The sequence below is a fragment of the Lipophrys pholis genome, assembly GCF_963383615.2.
Source record: "Lipophrys pholis genome assembly, chromosome: 7".
Classification (NCBI taxonomy): Eukaryota; Metazoa; Chordata; class Actinopteri; order Blenniiformes; family Blenniidae; genus Lipophrys; species Lipophrys pholis.
This window is the reverse complement of record NC_137638.1, coordinates 6,203,519-6,228,360: the sequence shown is the minus strand read 5'-3', so window position 1 is coordinate 6,228,360 and position 24,842 is coordinate 6,203,519. Positions and strand designations below refer to the sequence as shown.

Sequence of the window (24,842 nt, the reverse complement as noted above, 5' to 3'; positions counted from 1 at the left end):
CTCAGAGCTGCCTTTCAAAGGGAAATTGAGAAGAAATGCGGCTTTGTGTTCCTGAGATGTAACGTGAGCTCAATGTGCAGCTGCTGAGTAACCGAGACAACATTTTGTTTTCTATCTTCCCTTGTCTGTCCAAAAATAAAAGTGGCCCTGCACGAGGGGAAACTGTGGAAAAGCTGAACTGCACATGTGTCAAACAGCAGCTGTTTAGCTTTTTACACTCACGTACGAGGGAATGATCATGAACTTTATTATTTTTATGTTATAATTGGAAACATAAAAGATTGTTTTCAGAGCAAATGTCCTTATTTGGAAAATTTAAGTCGAGAAGGAGAGAAGACGGTGATTTGTGTTGTCAGATGGTGAGTCAGCCTATAGATGCATCTGGCTGACACTTGTTCACCACGTTCACCGAAGACGTTGGACTTCACGCTGTTGGGCGACGCCAGCACACCTCTGTGAGTAATGTTTAAAGTTGAAGTTAAACATTGTTGGGGTTTTTCCCCCCTCCCTGCTCATCCATGGAACAAAATTCAAAATGTGAGGCGTGAGAATAAGCAGGCGACAGGTTACACAGCAACTAAGGTCAGCGTGTTGAAATGGCTGCAAAGTCCCGCCGAACAAGTGCGGAGCGGACGGCGCGGCCGTGTCGAAACTGACGTGACGACGTGTCTGCACTGAGAAACCTGCTGTTGGTACCAACTGGATTTTGTGGAACTGTTTTCCAGGCTGAGAACGACAAGTTGATCATTTACCTGAACTGCCGTGTTAAAGAATGTGAAATATAAGATCATGTGAAGAACGGGAGGTTTGGGAAACAGAATCACAGCCTCCAGAGGTCAGAGGTCACGGGGGGGGGGGGGGGGGGGGGGCTGAGACTTTGTCTGCCGGAGATTTTCACACGTGAAAGAAAAAACTACGGTGACACATTGTAGGACAGCAGTGTTCAGCATGCGGCTCTGGAGCCACACGTGGCTCTTCAGCTCCTCTGAAGTGGCTCCATGAAGCATTCAGAATATGTCATGTAAATAAACATTTGCTTTCAATTGGATTTCATTTGCAGCCAAACCTGCGACAGCCATGGCTTTGAGTTAAAGACAAACAGGCAAAAAATTAAAATGGAGAAAAAAATTTTAAGGAAAAAAAGGTCTAGTATATCTAAGCGGCTATAAACGGCTAAAGAAACCAATTTATACAAAATTGGTTGTGCAGGTTTCTTCCTGTTAAAGGTAGTTTTTTCTTTCCGCAGTATATTTGTTCATATGGAAATGTTGGTTTTTATCTGTAAAAAATATCCTGAAATAACTGTGTTGTATTTTGGCACTACGGAAACTGAAATATAATTTAACTGAACAATCTGAGAAGCGATAACAAGCGCAAGTTTGGAGTGAAAGTCATTCATGAGACATTTTACTGGAATTCTTGGAGGATCCAGAGCACTCAATTAACCCAAAGATATATTTCTTTCTTTTTTCCAGGAAGGGGTCACAATAAATAAATAAATAAGTAAGTAAGTAAGTAAGTAAGTAAATAAATAAGTAAGTAAGTAAGTAAATAAGTAAATAAATAAATCAATAGGCTTTGTGTGAGAAAGTTGTGTTTCTACCCGTCTGTGTAGAGTCTGCGTGTTCTCCTCACGATGAATTAGACTGAACTATGATGACTTTTATCATTTATTCTTTGCAAATAAAGAAAGCCAAATTTATTTTTTGTCTTCTCTATAATGTGCGTTATGTATTTTCTTGACATATTTGTAATAGTGACACTTAATTTTATTTAATTTGAGAATTTTTTTTCCATCTCATTCTTCTCTGCCTTTGAATACAGAGCTCATGGGAAAGGCTTGTACTGGATGTATAGTTATTCGGGTCACTACGGCTAATTTGGTCACGTTTCCTCCAACAGATGGCGCTGTCTGTCCAAAAAGAAGGAATAATAATAAGATTCCTCAGCTTGATGTCCCATAGAGAAACTGCAATGTTTGTGGAGTAAACCAAGAGAGGCAGTGGAGGAATTTCACTGGGAACAAAGTGAATTCTGAAAAATTGTTGGGTTTTTTTGGGGGGGAGAAGCTTTTTAGTTTTACTCTTTTAAGTGGGTAAATATGCGTTGTGTTTGTTTATATTAAAATAAAGATGTCACAGATCACAACACACACAGAACGATTCATGTATTCATTTACTTGTTCTAATGATGACAAAAGTACAATAGGAACATTTAGTTTTAACTTATGTGTTGAGTTAAAAAAAAAAAAAAAAAAAACATATACGTAGAAGGCCAGTTTGATTAAAAAAAATTATTTAAAAAACAACCAAAAAACTAACAAGCAAGTAAAGAAATCCATTAATTTAGATGCTTGACGAACTCGGAAATGCAACTTTCTTCAATTTCTATGTGAAGTCACGTGGATCGTGTGCGTATTTACGCACGGCGATCACTTTAAATAACTGGACAGAAGGAGAACCAACATCTGAGAGATGATAATGACGATGATAGTGATGGAGGTGGTGGTGCAATGAGGTGGGTGGGGTAGTTTGACCTCTGGAGGAGTGGCGTTGACAGAAGGATGGTCCAGTCCGGCGCTGGTTGGAGGCGGCGCGCCTGTGCGCAGCCGCCACACGGTGCCACATACAAACACGCGCGAGCAAAGCGACTAGACTTCTTCACCTTGGTGCTGAGAGGAGACCCCTCAGATCAACACCAACACGGAGGTAAGTCTTTCACTCATCCGGGAGATTGGTCCGCGGCTCTCTTCGTTTCTTTTCCCTTTAGGACCTCATGTGCACGTTGGAAGACGCGCCTGGGTCGTAAATCAGCGTCAAATCTCCAATCTTCTGCCTTTCGGTTGAAGTGTCTTTCAAATTCTTACCTGTTTTTTGTTAACTTGCATGTCTGCATTCCCTAAAAACCCATGTTTAACGTGCGAGTTGTGCGTAAATGCGCAACTGGAGCGCTTTTATGCTGGGGCATACATTAAAAGTTTATTTTCTTTAGACTCGAAGCACACGTTTACTCTTTCAAATGCATCCAATTATCATAGATTCATCACACACACTTTACAACCTTTCCCAACATTTATTTCAGAAATAAAAAAAAAAAAATAAAAATCTTTCTCTAAGACATGTTCCACGTGTTTACCTGTTCTGGTGTTACACTTGGCCTACCAAGTCGATTGCATGGTGTTGCGAAAGCCTCGTGTGAATCCAGAGCGGAGAAATAACCGCTCCATGTGTCTCTTTACCAGGTCAAACATCAGCAGCCTCTCCGGTGATCCGCTCTCCTCAGCGCCTTCGCTTAAGGAGATTTAACCCACACAACCTGGAGACATGAGTGGCACGAAAAAGTAAGTGACCGCTTTAAGCTGAGCAGCACCGGACGTCTTGGTTCAGTCCTGGCCCTGCAGGTTTCCATGTCTCTGTCGATAAGGAGAAACTTGCTGAGATCAGGTGTGTTGCAGAAAACAAGGAGAGATGTGGAAAACTGCAGGACAGGTGCCCTGTGGAACACCGGATATCATCACAAGTTTATTATAGAAAATAAAGCGTCTGATTTGACTCAAAATGTTTAAAAATATTTAATGTTGGGGTATTTTCTCTCAATGGTAGAACATTTCCAGACTTGGATTAAGTACAATTCATGCATATTATGCACTTTGGCCTGACAGTGCTCAACAAAACATTCAGGATGACTAAACAAATGAAGTGATATAAAATTAATTCACCCAATCGTTTGAACTCTAGTAACATATTCCTTCTCTTCTTAAACTATTTCTTTAATAATTCATGAATGAAATTCAAATGAATCAAGTTCTTCAAACTTAAGTTAATGAATTAGATTAAGTTCAAAGAACTTGATTCATTTAGGTGTTACCAATTTGAAGCAATTAGTTAAGTTGGTCCGAGTATTTTCTCTTTTCAGTGTCTTAACTCCATAAGTTCAATTTGTTTGCAGATGTTTCAACTCATCTCGTGTAAAGACACAGTTTGCAGTATTTAATGATAATGATAGTAATACTCCTCACTGCACACATTTCAACACACTGATACAAGCGCACTCATTTTGAAACCATAGAAATGATTAGAGTGACACCATTCATTCAACTCTGACTTAATTTAATAAATAGTTCAAGCAAATGAAACTTAATGAGTAAAGCAAACAAGTTATTCCTACGTAATAAATAATTTTCAGCTTTTGGCTGGACCAGTCTCTGCAGACCTACTTTGCAAAGGTCGAATCGATCAATAATTAATGGAGAAATAAAGTGGAGTTTTTGCTGAATGCATACCCTCAGTCCTCGGTGGGTGCGGGAGGGGTGCAGGCAACGTTTCCCTCTTTTCAGGCTCGTCTAAAAAGTAAACCATTTTCATAAGAGGAGCTGCTGGACTGGTCAAACGTACATATTTTGCGAACCACGTGGGCCTTAAAGGTTGATTTCAGCTTGAGCAGGTTAAAGTTTAAACATCTGCATATTAACAGTAGAAAGTGGGGAGAAATAATAAAGAAAATGCTTTAAAGTCATCAGTGTGACAACAGTAGCAGAGTAACTATAAAACCTGCGCAGGGTGAGTTGCTTTTTAAAGCTCTCACCTGTCGGTGATATTATCTTTTAATGTGACAGAGATTGTGGAATCTGGCATTCTCCCAACAATCTCTTGGACTGAGTATCCATAGCCTAAGATTAACTTAGAATTCCTCAAATCTAATCTGAGTGACTCACATAGGCTTCTACGCTAAGTGATTTTGCTTCGTTAAAAAGTGCTGAATCATCACTTGTTCTTGCAATTTAGAGGAACGTTGGATACTCTGGGTGGAGCTGTCCAGCTTTCAAAAGTTAATTACATTCAAACTGTCTGGGATCACACTGTATTTATAGGATTCTCTTTGGTCATAGTCAAAAACAACCTGCTCATTCACAATAAGCATTCCTTCAAGGCATTCAATCCTCCGAGTCCCATGGAGTTCTTTGCAATCCCCAGTGATCCGAGGACCTCCAGTCAAGTGCTGACGAGGTCCGGAACACACAGAAAAAGTGAAAGCTGATTGAAAAACTTGAGTCAGCATTGTTTCAGAGCCTATTGTTACAGGTTCTTGTGTTGCTGAAAGCTACAATTGGGCCCAAAACCCCCTGCGCGACTATCGATTCACAAATACTGAAGACATCCTCTTATTGTGTGGACGAATGCTTTGACTTCCAGGGAAATATGATACTGCGTGACATTTTGCCTCGGTCTGACGAGGGGAAATTACCTTCACAAACTCGATTGTGTGAAGACCCAATGCAGGTTTATTCCCCGTGGTGCTGACTCATGCTTTGGCTGCTTCGGACCCTTTATGCCGTAACGTGGGCCGCATGCCCTCTGGCTGCGTCACGCTCGCACGGTTTTGACGTGCGAATGGACAGTCGGTGGTTACGGAGGACACGCTCTCTCTCCTCTCCGGCTGGATTATATTCTACATGCGGATTATTGTAGTAACGGCTGAGAAAGAAAAAAAAAAGAGAGAGAAGTGCTGATAAGATATCTGTGGAGTGACTTGCAGATAGCGACTTTTAGTCTGCAAAGAGTGCAAAGTAACAGAGTGTCACGTTTCGACGGCTTGGACCACACGCGGTTTGGTTATTTGAAGATTTTGCTGTTGGTCTGACTGTACCTGGAATGAAAATCCAACATTTCAGTTCATTTCTGCTGCTAAATCTTTTGACGTTTGCTCGTTTACCGACGTTACGACACGTCCTGTAAAAGTCACGAGAGTGATATCCTGAGAACAGAAGATCACTGCCGACCATTAAATGACGAGACTGAGGCAGAAGCAACTTTGCAAATTTGTGAGAACATTTGGAGGAATATGCAGAGAACGAGTGGAAGTCAAGGTCAAAGCCTGAACTTTACACTGAAATATGCAAGAATCCATTTAGTAGCTGGCGTCACATTCCCGTCATTTCTAGTGAACTGATTAGAGACTGGAGTGAAGGGTCAGCAACATGCTTTTACTCTAGGAAACATCATCATATTTGGCTTGATCGTTTACTGTTTTTGTAAAACTTAAACTGCTAAATGCAGTGAAAAAGAAACATGTGAGGTTTTATCTTCCGTAGACGTTTTTCCCTGAATTTTCTCTAAATATCAAGTTCAACCGTGTTCAACAGCTATGATCACTTAGTCCAGAAAGACTACTATTTTGATCATTGATCCAACTATTGCCTTCATAATTCAGTAACTCAAACATGGCGCAGTTGAATCTCAATGAAATCGAGTACACAAAGAAAGAGAACTGCTGTTTGGAAATACAAATCCTGAACACGTCAACGTCATCGGCATAAATGTTGATCACATGCTCACCTGATGTCAGGTTTTTCAGTCTCTGTCACGCAGCTCTGTGCATCTAAAGTTATGTTGTACATGTGAATGAAACGCAGCGTAATGTATATTTTTAAAAAAAAAGAAATATTGCAAGATTCAGAGAATTCTGTACGAATATTTTTTTCATCTTGTTTTTTTTAAATAATTTTGCGTGCAGTTCTTTCTCTTTGTAAAGATTGTGAATGTCAATAGAAATATTCGTCTGGTCCGCTTCGTTTCACCTGCTTCTTCAGTGCAGTCAGGAAGATGTGAGAACATTACTTTAGCACATTCACGTCTAATACAGATTAACATTTATTTCATCCAGGAAAATCATCAAAGTAACATTGTAGTCCTACAATGTTGAAATTACTTAAAACTACAACGGGTACTCGGTGGAGCGCCGACCGTCGCCAACGCCACATTTGTTTGCGGAACCGAATTAGCATCGTCAGCATGTTAGCTGTTAGCTCATATCGGTGCTAACTAGCCTGTCAGGTAGCAACATCACTGTGTGAAACACTGAGCAGGGAGCGTCTCCACGGCAACAGACGCCGATCTCTTTTGATCTCATCTATCCGGTGCCTCTCTCATCCACGTTGTATAGGACTTTTCTTTCTCGCAGTTTCTGGGGGTTTATTTGGAAACAGTTAGCGGTTGACATCGCAAAATCTAATTGATTGGTCCTTGGAGGATGAAAAATGATCCCTGAAGATTTCTAGGAATTCGGGTCAATAGGTTTTGGGAAAAGATGGTTACATACATACATACATACATACATACATACATACATACATACATACATACATACATACATACATACATACATACATACATACATACATACAAACCAATAATTAAATGCACACAGACAAAAACATAACCTTCCCCAAACTTTAGTTGGCGAAGTTAATGAGAACGTTACACAATGATTGAAACCACTTACAAGAAATGACAATTTGTCGAGCTTTGATATTTCTAGTTAACACTTTTTCTTTTAAATTTTAACCAGAGACAACCGAACTGCGTCTGCTTCTCTCTTTAAACCACATTTGAATATGGAATTCATTTTCTTCTACTTGGTCATTGCTTTTCTTGACTTGGAGTTTTTATGCTTCTGCCATAAAATATGAAATGATGTTAAAACAGTGAGATAATATCCGTTGTTGCAGTGTGGCTTCATCTTATTGACCAAATATACTGCACATTGCATGGAAACATACTATCTATACACATATGTATATTGCTAATATGGTCATGACGACGATAGATTTGCAGTATCTACTGTGCAGCGGTACAGTAAATGCAACACACCAGATGTTTGGCATTAAAAAGCGTCTCCCATACAAAGAATTAGTGAGTGCTCAGTGATTGGCTGAGAATGAATGATTTTGACCAATGAGAATGGCCGTTTCCTTTTACTTTTAGTCATACACATTGGATGAGCTTCTTAGATTTGAGATTGTTGGCAGTATTTTCCATGGAAATATGAAGTTTTCAACACCAAGAAGCATCTGTGTTGAATGTTGACAAAGATGTCAAAAACTAGTTTTGCTGGGAAGGACTACAGCGAAAAGTCATATTAGTGAGCGTTAAAATCGAGAAAAAGATCATTGAGATTGGCACGTCACTTGGACAGTTTGTCAAGAAATTCAATGTGCCTGGGAACGCATGAGGGGATTATTGTGAATCTTTATCTGAAAAACTGCAAGTTCAGTTTCATTAAATGTATAAGATTTAATCCAGGTCTTATTATGATGTTCTTCTACAAAATGTAGCTAAAATGGGTAAAAATCACTTAAAAACCTTCAGCTTCAGGGGGGCCTGTCGCCCCCAAGACCTCCAGAACCTTCATCTGAAATCATTGTTTTTCCTGTTGCCATCCATGATTGATTGATTTGTTTGTATTGATGAAATCAAAGATTAATCTGTATATGTTCTCCAATTTATATAACGTGATCGTTTTGACCATTTTGAGTGTAATAAAGCCAATAATAAACAAACAAACAAACAAATAACTTGACAATAATGTACTAAAATACTAAACATTTTTTACTACCATGATTGTGTTGCACTATATATCCCCAATCAATAAATGGATATGACGACTATCCCAACCACAATACCTATTCTTCATAATAATAATGCAGTTCTATTTATGAATTATTACATTATTGGCTGCAGTTTTGACATTTTCAAAAGATTTTCTTTAATGCTACTTCAAAGATGCAATAACTTATTAAATTCTTGTCAAAATGTTTTACTATAATGGATCAAACATCTTTTTAATCTATTGCTAAGTTATTAGGTTATAGGCTCCATTACATTGAAAAAGGACAAAATAAAATGCTTGTTAAATTCAACCCTGCTTTTCCTAGTGAAACATTAAAAAAGTGTAAACGTTTAAATCAGCATCTCAAGGTAGCGGCATGACAAACTATTTCAGGTGCAGTCAGTTTACTTTAATGCTGCATTTCACTCTCATTTCGTTCTTCACTTGAAATGATTGGCCGTATTTTAATTTCAGCTGAATTTCTGTGATATTATTTCTGCTTCTGAGAAAAAGAAAAGAATTTATGTCAAAGCAGATGATTACATCCAGAAAACCTTGATAATCATTAAGATGGTGGGTGTTGTAAAACAGGTTCGGTATGTAACTGGGAGCTGTGCAGCTTTGTTTTGAAGGGAAATGTGAAAAGAATTCAGGAAATGAGAGGAAGCATTGCAACAGAGACAATACATAATTTCACATATACTCAGGGATTTGGGCTTGTGCATGAAATATGTGAAAACTGTGAAAAAAAATGGACACCCAAAAAAGCTTGGAGCTTATCATGCTGTTGTCCAACTTTTTTATATTTGGATAATAAACTAATTTCTGAATTGCACATGAAATGCCGTGCCCTGCCTCTGCGGAGCAGCTCAGGCTGGCTGTCATGTCCGTGGTTGTTCCATAGGTGGCATTGGAGGAAGCTGCTGTGAGCAGGAGGGACCTGCAGGAGATCAGCTTCGACACAACACACCACTTTAAAATCCCACAACACGGGAAGTCTTCAGAGCTGAAGCCTGCTGAGCTGCCGTTCTGTTGAAATGCTTTTCACTTCTCATCTGGATCAGAAGTCTGTGAAACAGAGTCAAGCAACCCCAACGTCTGAGAAAATGAAACTTTGTCCAAGTCATTAAATGTGGCATTTATAACTAGTTTTACTTTCACAGAGTTATGAAAGTTTAATAGAGGAATAATAACACCTTCAGTCACAGTATTAAACCATTTTCTCCTGTAGTGTTTGTGTGTTCTGCCACAAATGGGAACATTTTATGTGAATTGTGAGAAATTGGTAGTTTATTACTAACCTATAAGTGCTTTAAATGTGCTGTTTAGGAATCTGTCTCCTTTCAACATTTGAGTTGATGCCATTTATACATTTAATATTGGACAACTTCTTTTATAGTTACTGAACATTAAGTACAAGTTTGTTGGTTTCAGTCATTTCATTCAGGGTTTGAACTTGGACTTCTATATTTAAAGTAAATATGCGCCATGTGGTAATTTTCTCGGATAATTTTCTTGGACATTTTCACTTTATTTTGTCACTGAAAGCACCAGCACGAATGGAATAATGTTGAAATTCTTTTAATAGATGTAATGAAATGTTGACCTGTTCATCATATATCCGGATTGCAGTGCTCTAAAACAAACTAAACAGTTGGAGTCAGTTCAGGAGCCACACACAGCCCATAATATGGTCAAAACTGAACTGGACCGATAAAATTCTATTCTATACAAACCGTAATTTCAATACTTTGCTGTTTTCAAAGAAGCAGTCAAATGTCAAATTTGCTGCTCCTACTTTGTAATTAACTTTTCTCGCATACAGAATTACACAAAAAAAGATTAGTGTGGTGCGTGCGAGGTTTCTCTTCAGACTAATGTGTGCCGTTTGGGTTCTGATGTTACTGTATAAGCAATATGCTCTCTTCAGCATCAATGATCTCTCAGCTCAGGTTTCAGTGTAATGTTCACAAATCAAAACAAAACTCATTTAAGGTTATGGCTTTCTTTGTAATTTTTTGTGAGAACATCCGTCCAGATGGGATCCTCTGGTTTTGGGCCACGGGCTTCATGTTTAACACCGCTGATTTATTTGTTGTGGCCGCTGAGCTAAAATAACTGACAATTACTTTTTCATGTTTTGCTTTTAAAGAGGGTTTTTCTTTTTTTTTGTATCTTTATAAATATATCACAAAATAGGATCATTTGCATACATTCTGAGCATGTTGTCAATATCTGGACTGAAAAATCAGTGGTTCCAAAATATCTGAGACACCGGACCTTGTTTTAAACGTTGTTAAATCCTCTGTTATATATCGTAGATTAGCGTTGTTCAATTAGTCAAAGTAAAATATTCGTACAAATCGCACTTTCTTTTCATAAATGAAATTCCTTCATGTGGAAGGTTGCACAGTGCGTGGAAACATGGTTTTCAATTTTCCCTTAGTCAGGTGCAATATGGAAATTGTGCATGTCGAAATCAGATCCAACAATTTCACATTATATTGCACAACCCTATTTGTTATGTCAGCTTTTGTCCGGGAAATGTGTGTGGACACTTCTTGGAGAGCCCTGTGTGTGTGTGTGTGCGTGTGTGCGTGTGTGTGTGCGTGTGTGTGTGTGTGTGTGTGTGTGTGTGTGTGTGTGTGTGTGTGTGTGTGTGTGTGTGTGTGTGTGTGTGTGTGTGTGTGTGTGTGTGTGTGTGTGTGTGAGTGTGTTGTCACTTGAGTAAAGCCGTTGTAATCCTGTAAGGGCGGATGAGTAGACAGACATGTGATGGCCCACTTGTTTCTTAGGTGGGCGGATGGTGGTGGTGGGGGTGGAGAGAGGGGCTGATAGGCATTACCAGACAGATGGAGAGGCTTTGTAATGAGTGTGTGTGTGTGTGTGTGTGTGTGTGTGTGTGTGTGTGTGTGTGTGTGTGTGTGTGTGTGTGTGTGTGTGTGTGTGTGTGTGTGTGTGTGTGTGTGTGTGTGTGTGTGTGTGTGTGTGTGTGTGTGTGTCTGTGTGTGACTGATGAGACAATAATTCTATTCTTCCAGCCGTATCCCCACTATGGATGAGAAACACTTTGATTCGGTGTCGGTAAGACTTGAGAAGTTGACAGAACCCGTTGCGGGTTCTCCACGGGTTCAAGCCTCCGTCAGTCGGACAGTTTGCTGCGCATGGCGGCCACAACTCGCTCCGGCCATCATACTCAATTAGCAGACTTCCTGTCCTCTCCCTCACCCCCTCCGCCAGATTAAAGCCGTTCCACCGTCACTACCGACTGCGCACTTTGCCCTCCTCAAGGACGACGCACGTTCTCACAGCTACTCTCATTCAGAAATCAGACCTTATTTTTGTTGTTGTTGTTGGATAGGGGGGGCGTGGGGGAGGGGATGCTGTCTGAGTAGCTCATGGTGGTCGCCCAGGTTGCTGGTCAATGAGTCGTTAATGGGTGGAGATGAGCGCCACCAGCAGCACCAGACTGAGCCCCAGTCCAAACTTACTGCAGGTGAACGAGCCAAGGCGCTATGGCTCCACGCTGTCGCTGGAGGAGAAGTGTGAACAGTCTTTCTTCCTTTTCTACTACTACAGGATGGAGGACGAGGCCGTCCTGGACCGGGGGGCATCCTTGCTCAAGCACATTTGTGACGAGGAGGAGGTGGAGGGTAAGTTCACCTGTGGAGCTCTGCTGTCGTTTACCTCCATGTGACTAAAAACAAGGTTTGTTTATACGTTTCGATGTGATGCATTTGGTCAAGGTTTTAAATTTCTAGAACCTGAGAAGTTCTCCAAAGCTAGCGTACCGTGGTGCAAGAAAGATGTAGAACGCGGAGCGTGTGACGCTGTGTTTACCTCACTAATCCCCTCAAAGACCTACGCGACAACAAAGACGAGGAGGGGAATCTCGCAGCACACACTCGAAAAGCTGTTCACATCGTTTTGCGTCCGGCTTTAAGAGTAATTCCAACTGCGGAAAAAAAACACAAAACGTCTCAAAGTATTTTTTTAAGTGCGGTGAATAAGCTTTGCTGCCAGGATCGACTGTCAACACGAGGCTGTAAAGTTGAGTGTGATTGTTAAAATGTCAAAGTTTTAGTGTTTTTAGGTCTATCTAAAAGAAAAAAATTTCATCGCATCAACAGTTATCGTATTCGGAATTATTAAAATGTAAATGTTTTTTTTTTAAAATGTGGGGTAAAATAGTTTATTTGAGGATTAACATCCGTTAAGTCCAGTGAAAGGCGCATGATTAAGTGATTTGTGGCTGGAGCACCTCAGATGATGCAAATTTCAAGGAAACTTCTGGATGCACTTAAAAATAAGATTGACTTCTGGAAATCCTTTCCGTTGTCATTGATTGGCAGAGTAAATGCAATTAAAGTGGTCTGTCTTCAAAGCTCCTATACCTGTTTCAAAGTATCTCCATCAATTTCAAGAACTTAAAGCTTTGTGTGTGTGTGTGTGTGTGTGTGTGTGTGTGTGTGTGTGTGTGTGTGTGTGTGTGTGTGGAGGAGGTGCCTTTCTTTTTCTGTTTGTATATTTCTGTTAATATCTGTTTTTTTGCTTTTCTTGTATGTTCAATTTTGGCAAAATGAAGCTGCGACATCATTTGAACCATAATGTAACTGTTCCTTGGCTTTTTAATAAAGACATTTGAAATGAAGATACACCAGTAAATACGGTACCTACAATTTTGCACAGTAGCAGTGCCTCCACTTTCTACACGGAGCCCGAGTGTTTCCAGAAAGTTGAGTTTTCGCCCGTTCACATGAGAGTCGGCAGATTTTTCCCAAAATTGTGTTTTCAGTGGCTCCGAGCACCAATGTCATGTAAGTCATCGCACCTGATTATGAATTGTATCCGTAATGAAATCATGAAAGAGGAAAAAACTGCTCTGCTCTGTCGGTAAATATAGGGCTGTGACTTATAGTCCAGATAATACGGTAATTGAAACGAGGGTGGATGCTGACAGCGAATTTAATGCAAGACTTTCATTAACATGAATTAGTTGTTAGGGGGCAGTTTAGCAGGCTCTAAGAAGTAAAATGCACTTACCAGAAATAATGTTGCTGTTTGGTTCGTGTTCAGTTCCAAAATGTCGCTGATTGGCTTTTGATTAAATATCATGTATTTGACAGTGAAATGTGTTTATGGCATCATATCTTTTATTAATGAATGATGAATTTCACCTCAAAGCAATCCCAACGATGAATTTGAACCCGGTCATCCTCCAAATGCAGGTTCTGCTTCTTATAATTACAGTGTCATAATCTCTTGTTATACCGGCTGTGGCCACTAGGCGGACTCAGTCATTATACACAGGCTCGGGATCACAGCTTGCACAATTGATCTTCACGGTTGTTTTTCACATGTGAAAGGCTTGTCGGAAGTTTTTCACTTCGCGAATCACAGAAAAAAAAAGCAGGAATTGTTCTTTTGGAGAAGCTCAACATTCAACAAGTATTTCCCCTAACTCAGCGATATCTGTTTAAAAGTCCCTCCGGCATTAGTATGCTGGCGGCGCCGTGTTGCCATCTTCCCCGCTGATCTGGGCAGGTCATAGCGGCGCGGTTACTGGGGAAACTGGCGGTGGCGTTGCCTCTCCTCAGAAATCTTGTGAGCTAAACAAACCTCCCAGCAAAACACCAGGATTTGGTCTCATTCAGTGTTGCGCTCGCAGGCAGCTCCAAAAGAAGTTCTTCTTCCTCCCCCCCGAGAAAAAGAAGAGGAAGTCGTTTCACAATGCTGCTCTGGCAGTGTACAAATCTTGCTTTCCAGCCCCTTGACTTGACTGCTTTTTATTCCTTCTCCTCCCGTTCATTTCGCTTCGTCTCTTGTTTCCTTCTGCTTGGGCAGATGTCTTCATGCTCTTCTTTATTGCTCATCTGTCGGCTCTCGTGGGACGCAAAACTTTATTAGCACCTTCTGTCTGTTTCCTCTTACTGTCACCATCTAGCCATCTGCTTTTTTGGGTCTCCCTCTTGTTGTATCTGAGATATCAGATCATTTGGAGCCTTTGTAGTCAAACCCACAGGTATTTGATTCTATTTGGGTGAGCTTGGAAGACTTAACACCCACACAGTTGTAAATGTTGCTGCACTACCTAATCTTTAAATATCTTGATGTGGATCCTTTGAACCACCTGAGGTTTCGAAAACATTCACGTCCTCTCTTCAGGATTGCCTGGACTTTAAATGAAGCAACTGAAGGTGGCGGGGGTAAATCCCAGCAAGTTAAAAGCCTCTGAGTTACGTTGAAGTCAGAAACCCAACTTGCTCATCTGAGGTCCTTCCTTTTATTTGCCTCGAAGTTCTTGAATCGGGTTTTCTGTGTCTTTCCAAACGTCCTCATCATTCGGTTGCCAGTGCAGGCAATACTTGTTTTGTGGATTTCTACTCTTACTGTTTGAAACAGTCGTAGACTTTTTATTATTCATGTGAAGTTTTATAATCCCTTCACGAGGTTTGTCTTGGCTCGTTATTACGGCGATTTTCGTGTGTCATGAAATAAAGGAAACGTGGCTGCGTGAAGAGTGACAGCGCAGGCTAAATATTCAAGTTACTTCAAAACAAGCCATGTATTTGCAGTTCGAGTCGTAATCATAACCAGAGAACAGAGAGCGAGGAGGTGTAGCATGGTGACTGAAGAGTGAGAAGCTTGGTGGAGGGCGGGATGAGTGGACGGATCAGACATTAGACTTTGATTCAAATAAATGTGGTTGAAAGAGAATAAAAGTCGGCATAGGAGTCGGTGGAAAAAAAAGGACCATCCGCACGAAGACATGCTGATGTTATCAGCAAGCGAGGTGGACTTGGGATCAGGAGGTTGCAGGTTCAAATCCCCCACGGTGGACAGGTCACCGCTGTGGGTCCCGGGGCAGGACCCTTCAAGGGAAAATGCTTAGTTTTTGCGTTGGGCAGTTGCAGTGTTTCCTCCTTCAACATGGAAACGGAGCGTTTCCCCCATTTCCACAGAGACGGAGCAGGAGCTTTTACATAAAGTTCCACCGTGGGAGCTGTTCTCAAAAATCTGCATTTTCAGTGTAAACAGACACCCAAAAACGTTACGAAGCTTTTGCGTTTTGACTTAAACATTGTGTAAACGAAACTTTAAAGACTCTTTTTATTCGAACTCCTGATCCATATATTTGTCAACTGGTTGCTTAACGCTCCTCCTGCTTTTTTTCTTCTTCTTCTAATTTTTTATAATCACTCTCTTTTTTCTCCAGTATTTTATTCCTCAAAATCTAAGTAAACAAATGCTTTTGACAAAATGGAAATACAGTGTATCTTACTTTCTGCTGCAGTGGATACAATCTGGGTTTGAGTTTGGTAATCCACCATTCTGGTATTGGGTTTGGAAAATATTTTCTTAGATGCGCTAGATGAGCGTATATATCGACCAATCAGTTTATTCTGAAGAAGCCCTGAAAAAAAACAAAAACAAACAAACAAACCCCAAACCTCCAGCCATTGTGCTGCTGGTGAATAATGAAAGCTGTTGTGTTTGAAGAGCGATCATTGTTGGTTGTGTGGAGGGCTCAGCCACTTCCCGGTCGGGTCATGTGCTGTGCTTGGCTCAGCTTTGTCCGACCTGCTCCAGTCGGACACCGATCGCTCAGACGCACACAGACTTCTGTTGTCACAAGCGCTCTTGATGTTTCTGCTCAAACGTTCCTTTTCCTTTGGCTTCTCTTGTTTCGGGGTCAGAGGTTTCAATACGACTTCTCGCACACCCGGCTAAATGAAGCAGGGACAACCCAAAAACGGGTATCGAGTTCAATCCTAACCGTGCACACACACGTGGAAGCTAATTGGCTCATTAGACGTGCAAAATAACACACACTTATCAATTCAGTGCCTTCATTAGTTTGGAATCCATTAATGTTGCATTAAATATATTTGTCCGTGACACTTTAAAAAAAGGAGGTGCAACTTGACCTAGAAATTAAACAGGATGATGCCGTTATAGTAGTGAGAGGCAATTCTTCACTTGGCTCACCACGACTTTTATTTGCAGAGTTTATTCAGAGGTATTTTCCATATGGTGCCACTTTTTAGGCTTGTAATCTTTTCTAAATCTTTTCTCAGTTGTTGTTTTTGCTCCAGCTCTGCCAAATCCAGAATAATTAGCTGTAATGGCTCCAATATGTTTGAGAGCTTCCTCCACCGACTCCACCAACCCATCCCAAGCACTGCATGAACGTGTGTTTTCGTTTCAAAAACAATCAACAGTGACAACTCGTGGCCCGGCGTGCTAAAACCACATAGATTTCAGGTTTTTTGCTGTTTACGTGTAAACGTACATTGTTTTGAAAATGTTACCTTGCAACCAGGAAAGTTTTTCCGAAACAAAAAAGGTTTTCACTCGAAACATTGTCGTGAGAATGGGGCTTTAATCGAATCTCTCCAGTTCAGTCATGAAAGAAAGTTTTAAAGAAGTTACCTGCCATCCAAAAGTTTTGATCAAAACTGAATTAACCAGAATCTGTAAATTTGCTTTGATTTAGATATTTTTTAAAAATTTATGCTTGGGTCGACTTCCTGTCTCACTGACTCCTTCATTTGAAGGATAAGCAGAGAGTAGATTGCACCACTGCCCCCTAGTGGCTGAAGCAAGAAGAAGTCGCTGGTTTCCTTTAACTAGCAGAAAATGGAGCACTCTCGAATGTTTGCTGGTAGATATTGACTTTTAACGAGGGAAAAGGCAGATCTCGCTTTTCTGATTTTGGGGAAAAATGTGCATGTGGTGTTTTTTTGTTTGGTTTAAACTACCGTTTCTCACAGCGCTGTTTAACGTGTCTCAATGAAATCCACATCTATTCCAAAGTCACATGATTACCACTCAATCTGTTCTGCCCATTATTATTGACCCTGAACCTGCTGAGTTCAAGTACAACTGCCTGTACGGTACAGTTGGTATTATGTCAACATGTTTAACAGCCACATAGAAATATATGGTGACTTCGCGGCTACGTGCAACGTCTTTTTCTGTCCAAATATTTGTTTTGACAGTGTACTGCAACCTGGATTACCCCGCTCTGCTGGGCTGTGTCCGGTCTGTTGTGGGCCATGTGAAAATGTTCCCTCTTGAACTGATTTAAGTGTGGGGGGCAAGATTTGGGAGATTTGGTTAAACACCATGTTCCCATGTACACCACTGTTGGAACATCTTCACTTCATATTGCGTCACAGCAATCCATCAGAACTTTTAGTTTGACTTAAAGTCTGATAAAAACTTAAGAGCTGTCCAGAGGTGACACAACTAATAAACTCCTTACTGTATTCCAGGGAGATGAGAGAAAATTTTAATTTCTCTTTACCATTAAATGGTCTCTTCTTCTAAAATCGCTGACTCACAATCTCACCATACTTATTAGAGCTCCTTATCTTGACATTTAACCACTGAAAGTGTCTAAAACTTTAATGTAAAAGTTTCTTGATGTAGAACTTTATATGCAACCATTAGAACTATCTATCATTATTATTAAAAATTGTATTGCGGTCTTTAAACGCTGATGTTCCTTCTCTTCTCTATAATATTGCAATCTGTATTTGAATAGTCTGTTAGCATATGGAGCGTAATTTGGCTAATAGCCAACTGAGAGACGGTATTTCGGAAGCGGAGGACGGGTATTAGTGTTGCACACTCCCTAGAATATTACACACGTCCTGCAGGAACATTTTAAACTTAAACACACTTCTTTTCTTTTTCAAACCCCGTTTACACCACTAACGTAAAAACACAAAACTTGTGTTGTGTTTTAGGTGTCTGTTTACACGACGGTGTTAAACGGTGCTGGGAGCCACGGAAAACAGATTTTTTTGGAATACTGCTTTCTTTGAAATTGAAAATGCAACTTTTCTGAAAGCGTTCGGGCTTCGTCTCTGTGTAGGCGGCAGAAACGCTGCTACTGCACATGTTCACCACGGCCGTAGTAAATACTTCTTCTGCACATGCTCAAGTAGATAGACCATAATGATGTTTGTCTCTAAAGTGTCCCAGTCCATAGTCTCTTGAGTTGGACTTGATAGATTTATAGTTGACAGTCCTTGTAATAACAATCCAACTTGGCTGCTGTCCACACGATTGTCTGTGTGCTTTCATTAATGTTTATAGCGTGTTGTTCTCTGCAGAAATGTGTGTGTGGTTTCATTGCAAAAACACACATCGGCACTCACTAGTGGCCCTACATGACAACTACATTATATTCAGCGTTTCTGCCGTAAACGGGAAACTTTTCTGAAACAAAAACACAAACATTACCACTTGAGTTGTTATCGTGTAAACGGGTCATTAGTTTAAAGTTTTGACGCCTTCACATCTTGGAAGTTAAAGAGAAAAATGACTTGAAACTTTGCCTGCTGGTTGTTAAAATGACATTTTAGTGATGAAATATATAAGAAAATGTATCGTTAGAAATCTATTTTCCATAAACTGTGTATCTCAACACTCTTTATACATCTCAATATCTCTCCAATTGGTGTTTATCAATTTTTTCTTTTCTTTTTTTCTTTAAACGTCTGCAGGTCACCACACCATTTACATCGGCGTGCACGTGCCGAAGAGCTACCGGCGGCGGCGGCGCCACCGTCGCCGAGCGAGTCACAAGGACAAAAAGGAGAAGCTGACGGAGAACGCCTCTGACAAGTCGGACACGGAAAACAACGATGAGGCCAGCAACAGCATCCTCAAACCTCTCAGTAAGTTCTGATGGACGCCCGTGTCAAGGGCGATTACTTATCGTGTCTGTCTCGGCTGAAGGCTCTGCTCTTTTTCTTTTTTTTTTTTAACCAGAGGAGAAAAAAAAAAGCCCCCTGTAACTCCCCGCGACCCCGACAAAACTTGCTGAGTCCACTTTAGTGGCCAGGAATAGCTGCCCGTGTCGAGCTGAGTGATGAGCGAGTTTGGACAGAGCTGAGTGATTTTTCTTAGCGACGGCTCAGATGCAATCGCACAGGTGCCGATACGAGTCCGTCGCTGTGTCTTCCTGTGGTTTGTGTTCTTGCTTGTTGACATAAGCGTGTCTATCCTGGGTAGGCGCGTCCATGCGTGTCTGTGCTTGTGTTTCTCCGGTCGCCTGGACTGTCTTCTGTCCCGTGGAGAGTGAATGTGCCCTCGGGCCGCCACGATCTGGGGACGGCCTCACAAGGAGCCAGTTGGAGGGAAGAAGGGACAGGAGGGAAGAAGGGACAGGAGGGAAAGGTTGCGCTGGGTCGCTGTGGTGTAACATGCAAAGATTAGAGTGTAAGCCCAACTCTTGAGTGCAGGTTTGAGTCCGTACGCCCACGTGTTGTTTCAGCATTCGGATGCCGGGTGATTTATAAAGTGCGAGTGACGCAGGTGAATTTAAAACAGGATGAGGCTTCAGTGAAAGTCACATCTGATTGTGACTCCAGATGAGGAAGAAAACTCGTCTGGATTCTGAGGCAGAGTTCAGGTGTTCCAGAGGAAAGTTTAAAAGAGAGAGAGAGAGAGAGAGAGAGAGAGAGAGAGAGATTCCATTGTGAGCTTCATTTTGCACTGAAATTTCACTTAATTTTGCATTAAAATTGCACTTTTAAATATATATATATATATATATATATATATATATATATATATATATATATATATATATATATATATATATATTCACACACACACGCACACACAAACACACACACACACACACAGAAGAAATTAATATATCGCAATATATACTGAATGTAATTCAAAGCACACATTTAAAAGTGGCAGGAATTTGTCAGTCATTCACATTAACTAAGACAAACTGTCAGGAAACCAAAGGCTTCTGCAGGAGGATTGTTCTATGTGTAAAAATGACATGAAACAGTTTGTCAATACAAGTTTATGTTTCTGACTTGTTCACTGTCGGTCACACTGCTTTGACGAGACGAGCAGAACAACACTGAGTCAAAAGTATCGCAAGCAAAAGTAGATGAGCGTCAAATTGTACCGTGATGGTTGGCTATTTCAGGATCCAGTCAGGCTTCATAAAAAAGGGACAGTGTTGGAGTTTGGTTGATTATATATTTTTTTATACTTTATATGATTTCACCAATCAGACCTAATTGTGATCAAATCAGGTAGTTTAGATTTACATAATAAAGAAAAGGGCTTTTAATTCACTAGAAAAAAAATTATTAAAGCTATTTTATGGACAGCTGAGAGCTGTTACTCAGAAGTATTAATCTGAGAGGGTGAAGACATTAACATCATCTACATAAGTGTTTATATTTAGCGCAAATCAGATCGTTGTGGCAACGCCGACCAACTGTATTGCATATTGTATGATAGCTTCAGCTGGTGCAGCCTTCATATGCAACATTTTTTGCAGACAAACAAAAAGACACGTAACTTTGAAACGATTGTTTGGCACATCAGCATCATCTGATGAAAATCAAAAGTAAATCAAGATTGTGGCCTTGAATCCCCTCTGTTCTTTTCACACTGACAACATGCACCACACTAGAAATTCTGGGAACTGCTGATTTACATCAGCGTTTCTTTGAAGACGGGGCTCTTCCAGCAACAATAACATGCAGCTATTTGGGGGAAGACGTGCGTAATTCTGCGGTTGAGATGAGGTTTCTGTGTAACGCCGGCCCCTCTAGCAAAGTCCTCGCCTTCTGTTTAATCCAATAATGAGGCACGCAGGCTGCCGTCATTTCCCGACACTGATGTCATTTTACACGCGCCTGCGTGCACATGATGTGACAAGTGGACGGAGATATGTCCGAAGTGGATTTCGCCGTGTGTACACAATCGCTTGATGAGACAGGGATTTTATTTGGGATGTAAATCCAATCAAAATAGATTACAGGCCGCCCATCTGGGTGTAGCCAGCGACTACGTTTGGCTTTGACAGAGGGAGAGCTTCTGAGATTTTTAAGTCAACGACCATGAAGTGTGGAGCTCGAGGGACACAGAGGTTCTCTGGAGGGGCTGATGGAGCATACATCGCAATGTCCTGATGCGCTCAGCAGTAACAGATCGGAGTTCCGCAAATTGAGCTGATCGGCACAGCTGATTTTTAATTACCAAGAGCTGCGGTAAACTGAGCACCATGTCACAATGTGGCTGCATTAGAAACACAGCAGCTAAAATGTCAGCAGTGTGGACAAAGTAGGAAGTGAAAACAGCCCCAACAGCCTCTCGGAATATCTGCAATACCAATATTTGAAGAGGTGGAATCATCTGAATTCATTACAACCAATTTGAAACAACGTCGAAAAAGTAAACGCGCCACAGAGTAGGGTTGGTTCTCTAACGCCAACAGATAGATCTGGGTACCGCTCACGAGTTGCAATGGATCAACAACAAAAACAAAAAAAATCCCCAACATGTCCAAGAAGATTTCACCCAGAGAGAAAAAAGTTTAAAGAAAGACAAAACGCAAAAAATAAAGGTGGCGTCATCATTTTGTCTGAAAACTTGGCAAAATTTTAACCTCTAAGAAAACATTAGTATTTTGCCTCTCTTGTGTTTTCCTTAAGAAAATGTGATACGCAAGTTGCCAACAACTTTTACTGACATTTAATTTGATCCCTGTCGCAAACACAAAATCGTTGGCGTTTTCCAGTCAGTGAGTCGTTTTTCTAATCGAAGACACATTCCAAAAAAAAACCAAAAAACAAAGTCCTAATCCTGCTGAGCCAAGTGTGAGTAAATGAAGTAACAGTACAGGAGAATAACACAGACAGTATTACAGATTGAGGACAGTCTGAGGATTTAAGAGAGAGAAAAAGAAACTTACAATGATGTGAGATCTAGTAAGAGAAGAAACCAGCTTCCCTCAGGCGGGTCAGTGTTATCCACACCGTGTCTATTAAAAGAGCATCAGGAGGAAACAAATAAACTTAAGAAGCTGAATCTCTAACTTGCAGAGTGACGAATTTCTGATTGAAGCTCAGACGGAGGGATTTGTTTGCAGTACATTCATACTGTACATGTATGCGCACATATTATGTCTTTAATATCAGGCTGCTGTGTGACAGGTAAGCATGAGGATAAAACACTGAGCGACTAATATTAGTGCTGCAGACTCGAGGGGGAAGTGGACATTTAATGGTTTATCCCTCCTGTAAGACAAAAAAAAAGGGAATTAAAACTGTAGACTCAGTTTCTCTGGATGTTCTACAATCTTACTGACAGTTTGTGCTTAAAACGGGTTTATTAATGTTGACGCTTCACGGCTCTGCCTTCATGAAATGTTCGTCAAGCTGAAACACAACTCTGCAGGAGCTTGCGAGGCATGCGGTGCACCTCACGTCCCGCCGTTCTCACAGCGTCAGACTTTGTGGGAAACACGTCTGCCCCCGGGGGAAGACCTCCTCCGTCTGGGCTGGAGAACTCGTGTTTGGTCAGATGGCCGCTGCGGGGGAACGCCTCCTCCGTCCTCCGTCCTCCGTCCTCCGTCCTCCGTCCTCCGGCTTACATGTATGTTCGCTGCATGGCTACTTGACCCCTGCTCACTTTGATGAGTCGCTTCCTTTTTTTTTTATTTATTTTTTTTTATTCCTGCCAGGATCAAATGTTCTCTCAAAGTGGATTACTGAGATTACCTCCAAACTTTGCTTGTATACAAGCTGGTTTAATTTCCCAAAGTCAGGGAGAGCAAGCGAGGCCTTCTGCGGTTTAACTCTATTAATCTAATAATCTATTTATATGTCCATGTTTCACTGCAGAAATACTATTAATCTGTTTTTAACCCGATCTTTATTACCATTTACTACGTCCTCATCTGCACTGGTGGAGACGGACTTATCCCGTACACTAACTACTAACTAGTGGCCTTCAACGCACACTGCTAGTTAGTGTGTCTGTCATGTTTGTGTGTCTCGCTTGTCATGTGTGTGTGGTGTGTGTTTCTGTTGTGTGTGTGTGTGTTCCTATCGTGGGTCCTTGTCGTGTGTGTGTCTGTCATGTTTGTGCGTCTCGCTTGTCATGTGTGTGTGGTGTGTGTTTCTGTTGTGTGTGTGTGTTCCTATCGTGGGTCCTTGTCGTGTGTGTGTTTCTGTCATGTTTGTGAGTTTGTCATATTTGAGTGTGTGGCGTTTGTGTCATGTTTGTCACGTCTCTGCCGTGCGTGTGTGTTGGTGTCACGTGTGTGTTTGTCCTGGCATGTTTGTGTGTGTTGTTTGTGTCTGTCGCATGTGTGTCTGTCATGTGTTTGTGTGTTTCTGTCGTGTGTGTGTCACGTTTGTATCGCGTGTTTGCGTCATATTTGAGTGTGTCTATTGTGTGTGTTTTTGTGTCGTGTCTCTTTGTGTCATCTCTGTGTGTTTCGGTCATGTTTGTGTGTTTGTCATATTTAAATGTCATTTGTGTCTGACGTGTGTGTTTGTGTGTGCGTTTCTGGCGTGTGTGTCATGTGTTTCCATCATATTTGAGTGTCTCGTTTGTGTGTGTAGTGTGTGTCTCTGTGTCATCTCGTTGTGTTTCTGATACGTTTGTGTTTGTATGTCTGACCTACTACTAGAGCATGTATGCCATCAATGTTGCAGTCTGTAGCCGTAACTTTTCCAAACCTTAAGATGAACTCTTATATAACTATTAGGGGATAATGAGACTCGCTCTCATATAGAAACCATAAAGTTGTGTGACAACATTTTCTCTGCTGTGATGAGAACTAAGAGGGGAAACCCTCAAAACACAACCCAGTTTTCTGTCTGTGGACACGTTGTTGTTGTGCCACTGTAAAGTTGTAAACATGGTGGAAGTGTCCACACACCGTCTCCACCAGCAGAGTGTGTTCCTGATCCAACATTTCCTTAATCACATTCACCCATTCACACACACATTCACACACCAATAGAGGCAGATGCCATGCAAGGTGCTCAAACCTCAGCCTGAACCATCAAACGTAGGTGTCATTGAGATTTTGTCGTTATAAATAAGATGAAACGCGTATATTCATCCTTACTTTTCTAAAAGCCACATGACGCTCCAGAGCTTTGAGCCTGACGTTGACTCCATCACATTTACAGTGTTGCTTTATGTTGAGCTCACTAACAGAGGTGATTTCATCCCTAACACCCCCCCCGGCATCTGTTACATTCTCATCAGCGCTCGACCACCTCGGCTACCACAACAAAATACCAGAGCTGGATGGTCGGGGTATAATGAATCAGCCTCAGGGTGTCACTCTGCATTCAGCCCGATCGCTGCTCGCCGTCCGTGTGCTCACTGCTCTGCATACTGAACGCTGGACGTCAGAGCTTGTACAACATTCCCCGCTTTTCTTTTCTTTTTTTTTTTCCAATATGATGTGATAATCATCAGCTATCATAAGACAGTCAACCTGCTATCAGAGCCCGTGTTTTCACTGTGGGGAGATTTTGTGAAAAGTCAGAGGACGATGGAAAGTATTTGTGTAGGATGCATGTCAAGAGTGGGACTGAACAGGCCTTTAGTGGCAGTCACACTAAGCTTTCTGCCGGGCAGCAGGCATTCTTCCTGCA

At 41.2% G+C, this 24,842-nt stretch overlaps 1 protein-coding gene across 5 annotated transcripts in view; it reads left to right on the top strand.

Moving 5' to 3' along the window:
• The first annotated feature begins 2,600 nt into the window (after positions 1-2,600).
• Positions 2,601-24,842, top strand: part of slc4a4a (solute carrier family 4 member 4a) — a 69,390-nt gene continuing 47,148 nt past the window's right edge. For 3 of the 5 annotated variants that reach the window (XM_080466861.1, XM_080466859.1, XM_080466858.1), the window contains exons 1-4: positions 2,601-2,708; positions 3,242-3,340; positions 11,968-12,041; positions 18,906-19,079. In XM_080466861.1, coding sequence (XP_080322987.1) covers positions 3,324-3,340; positions 11,968-12,041; positions 18,906-19,079 — 265 coding nt within the window. In that variant the 5' untranslated portion in view covers positions 2,601-2,708; positions 3,242-3,323. Of the gene's footprint in view, positions 2,709-3,241; positions 3,341-11,253; positions 11,473-11,967; positions 12,042-18,905; positions 19,080-24,842 lie in introns of those variants that run through there. The other 2 variants (XM_080466860.1, XM_080466857.1) reach the window with 2 other exon arrangements.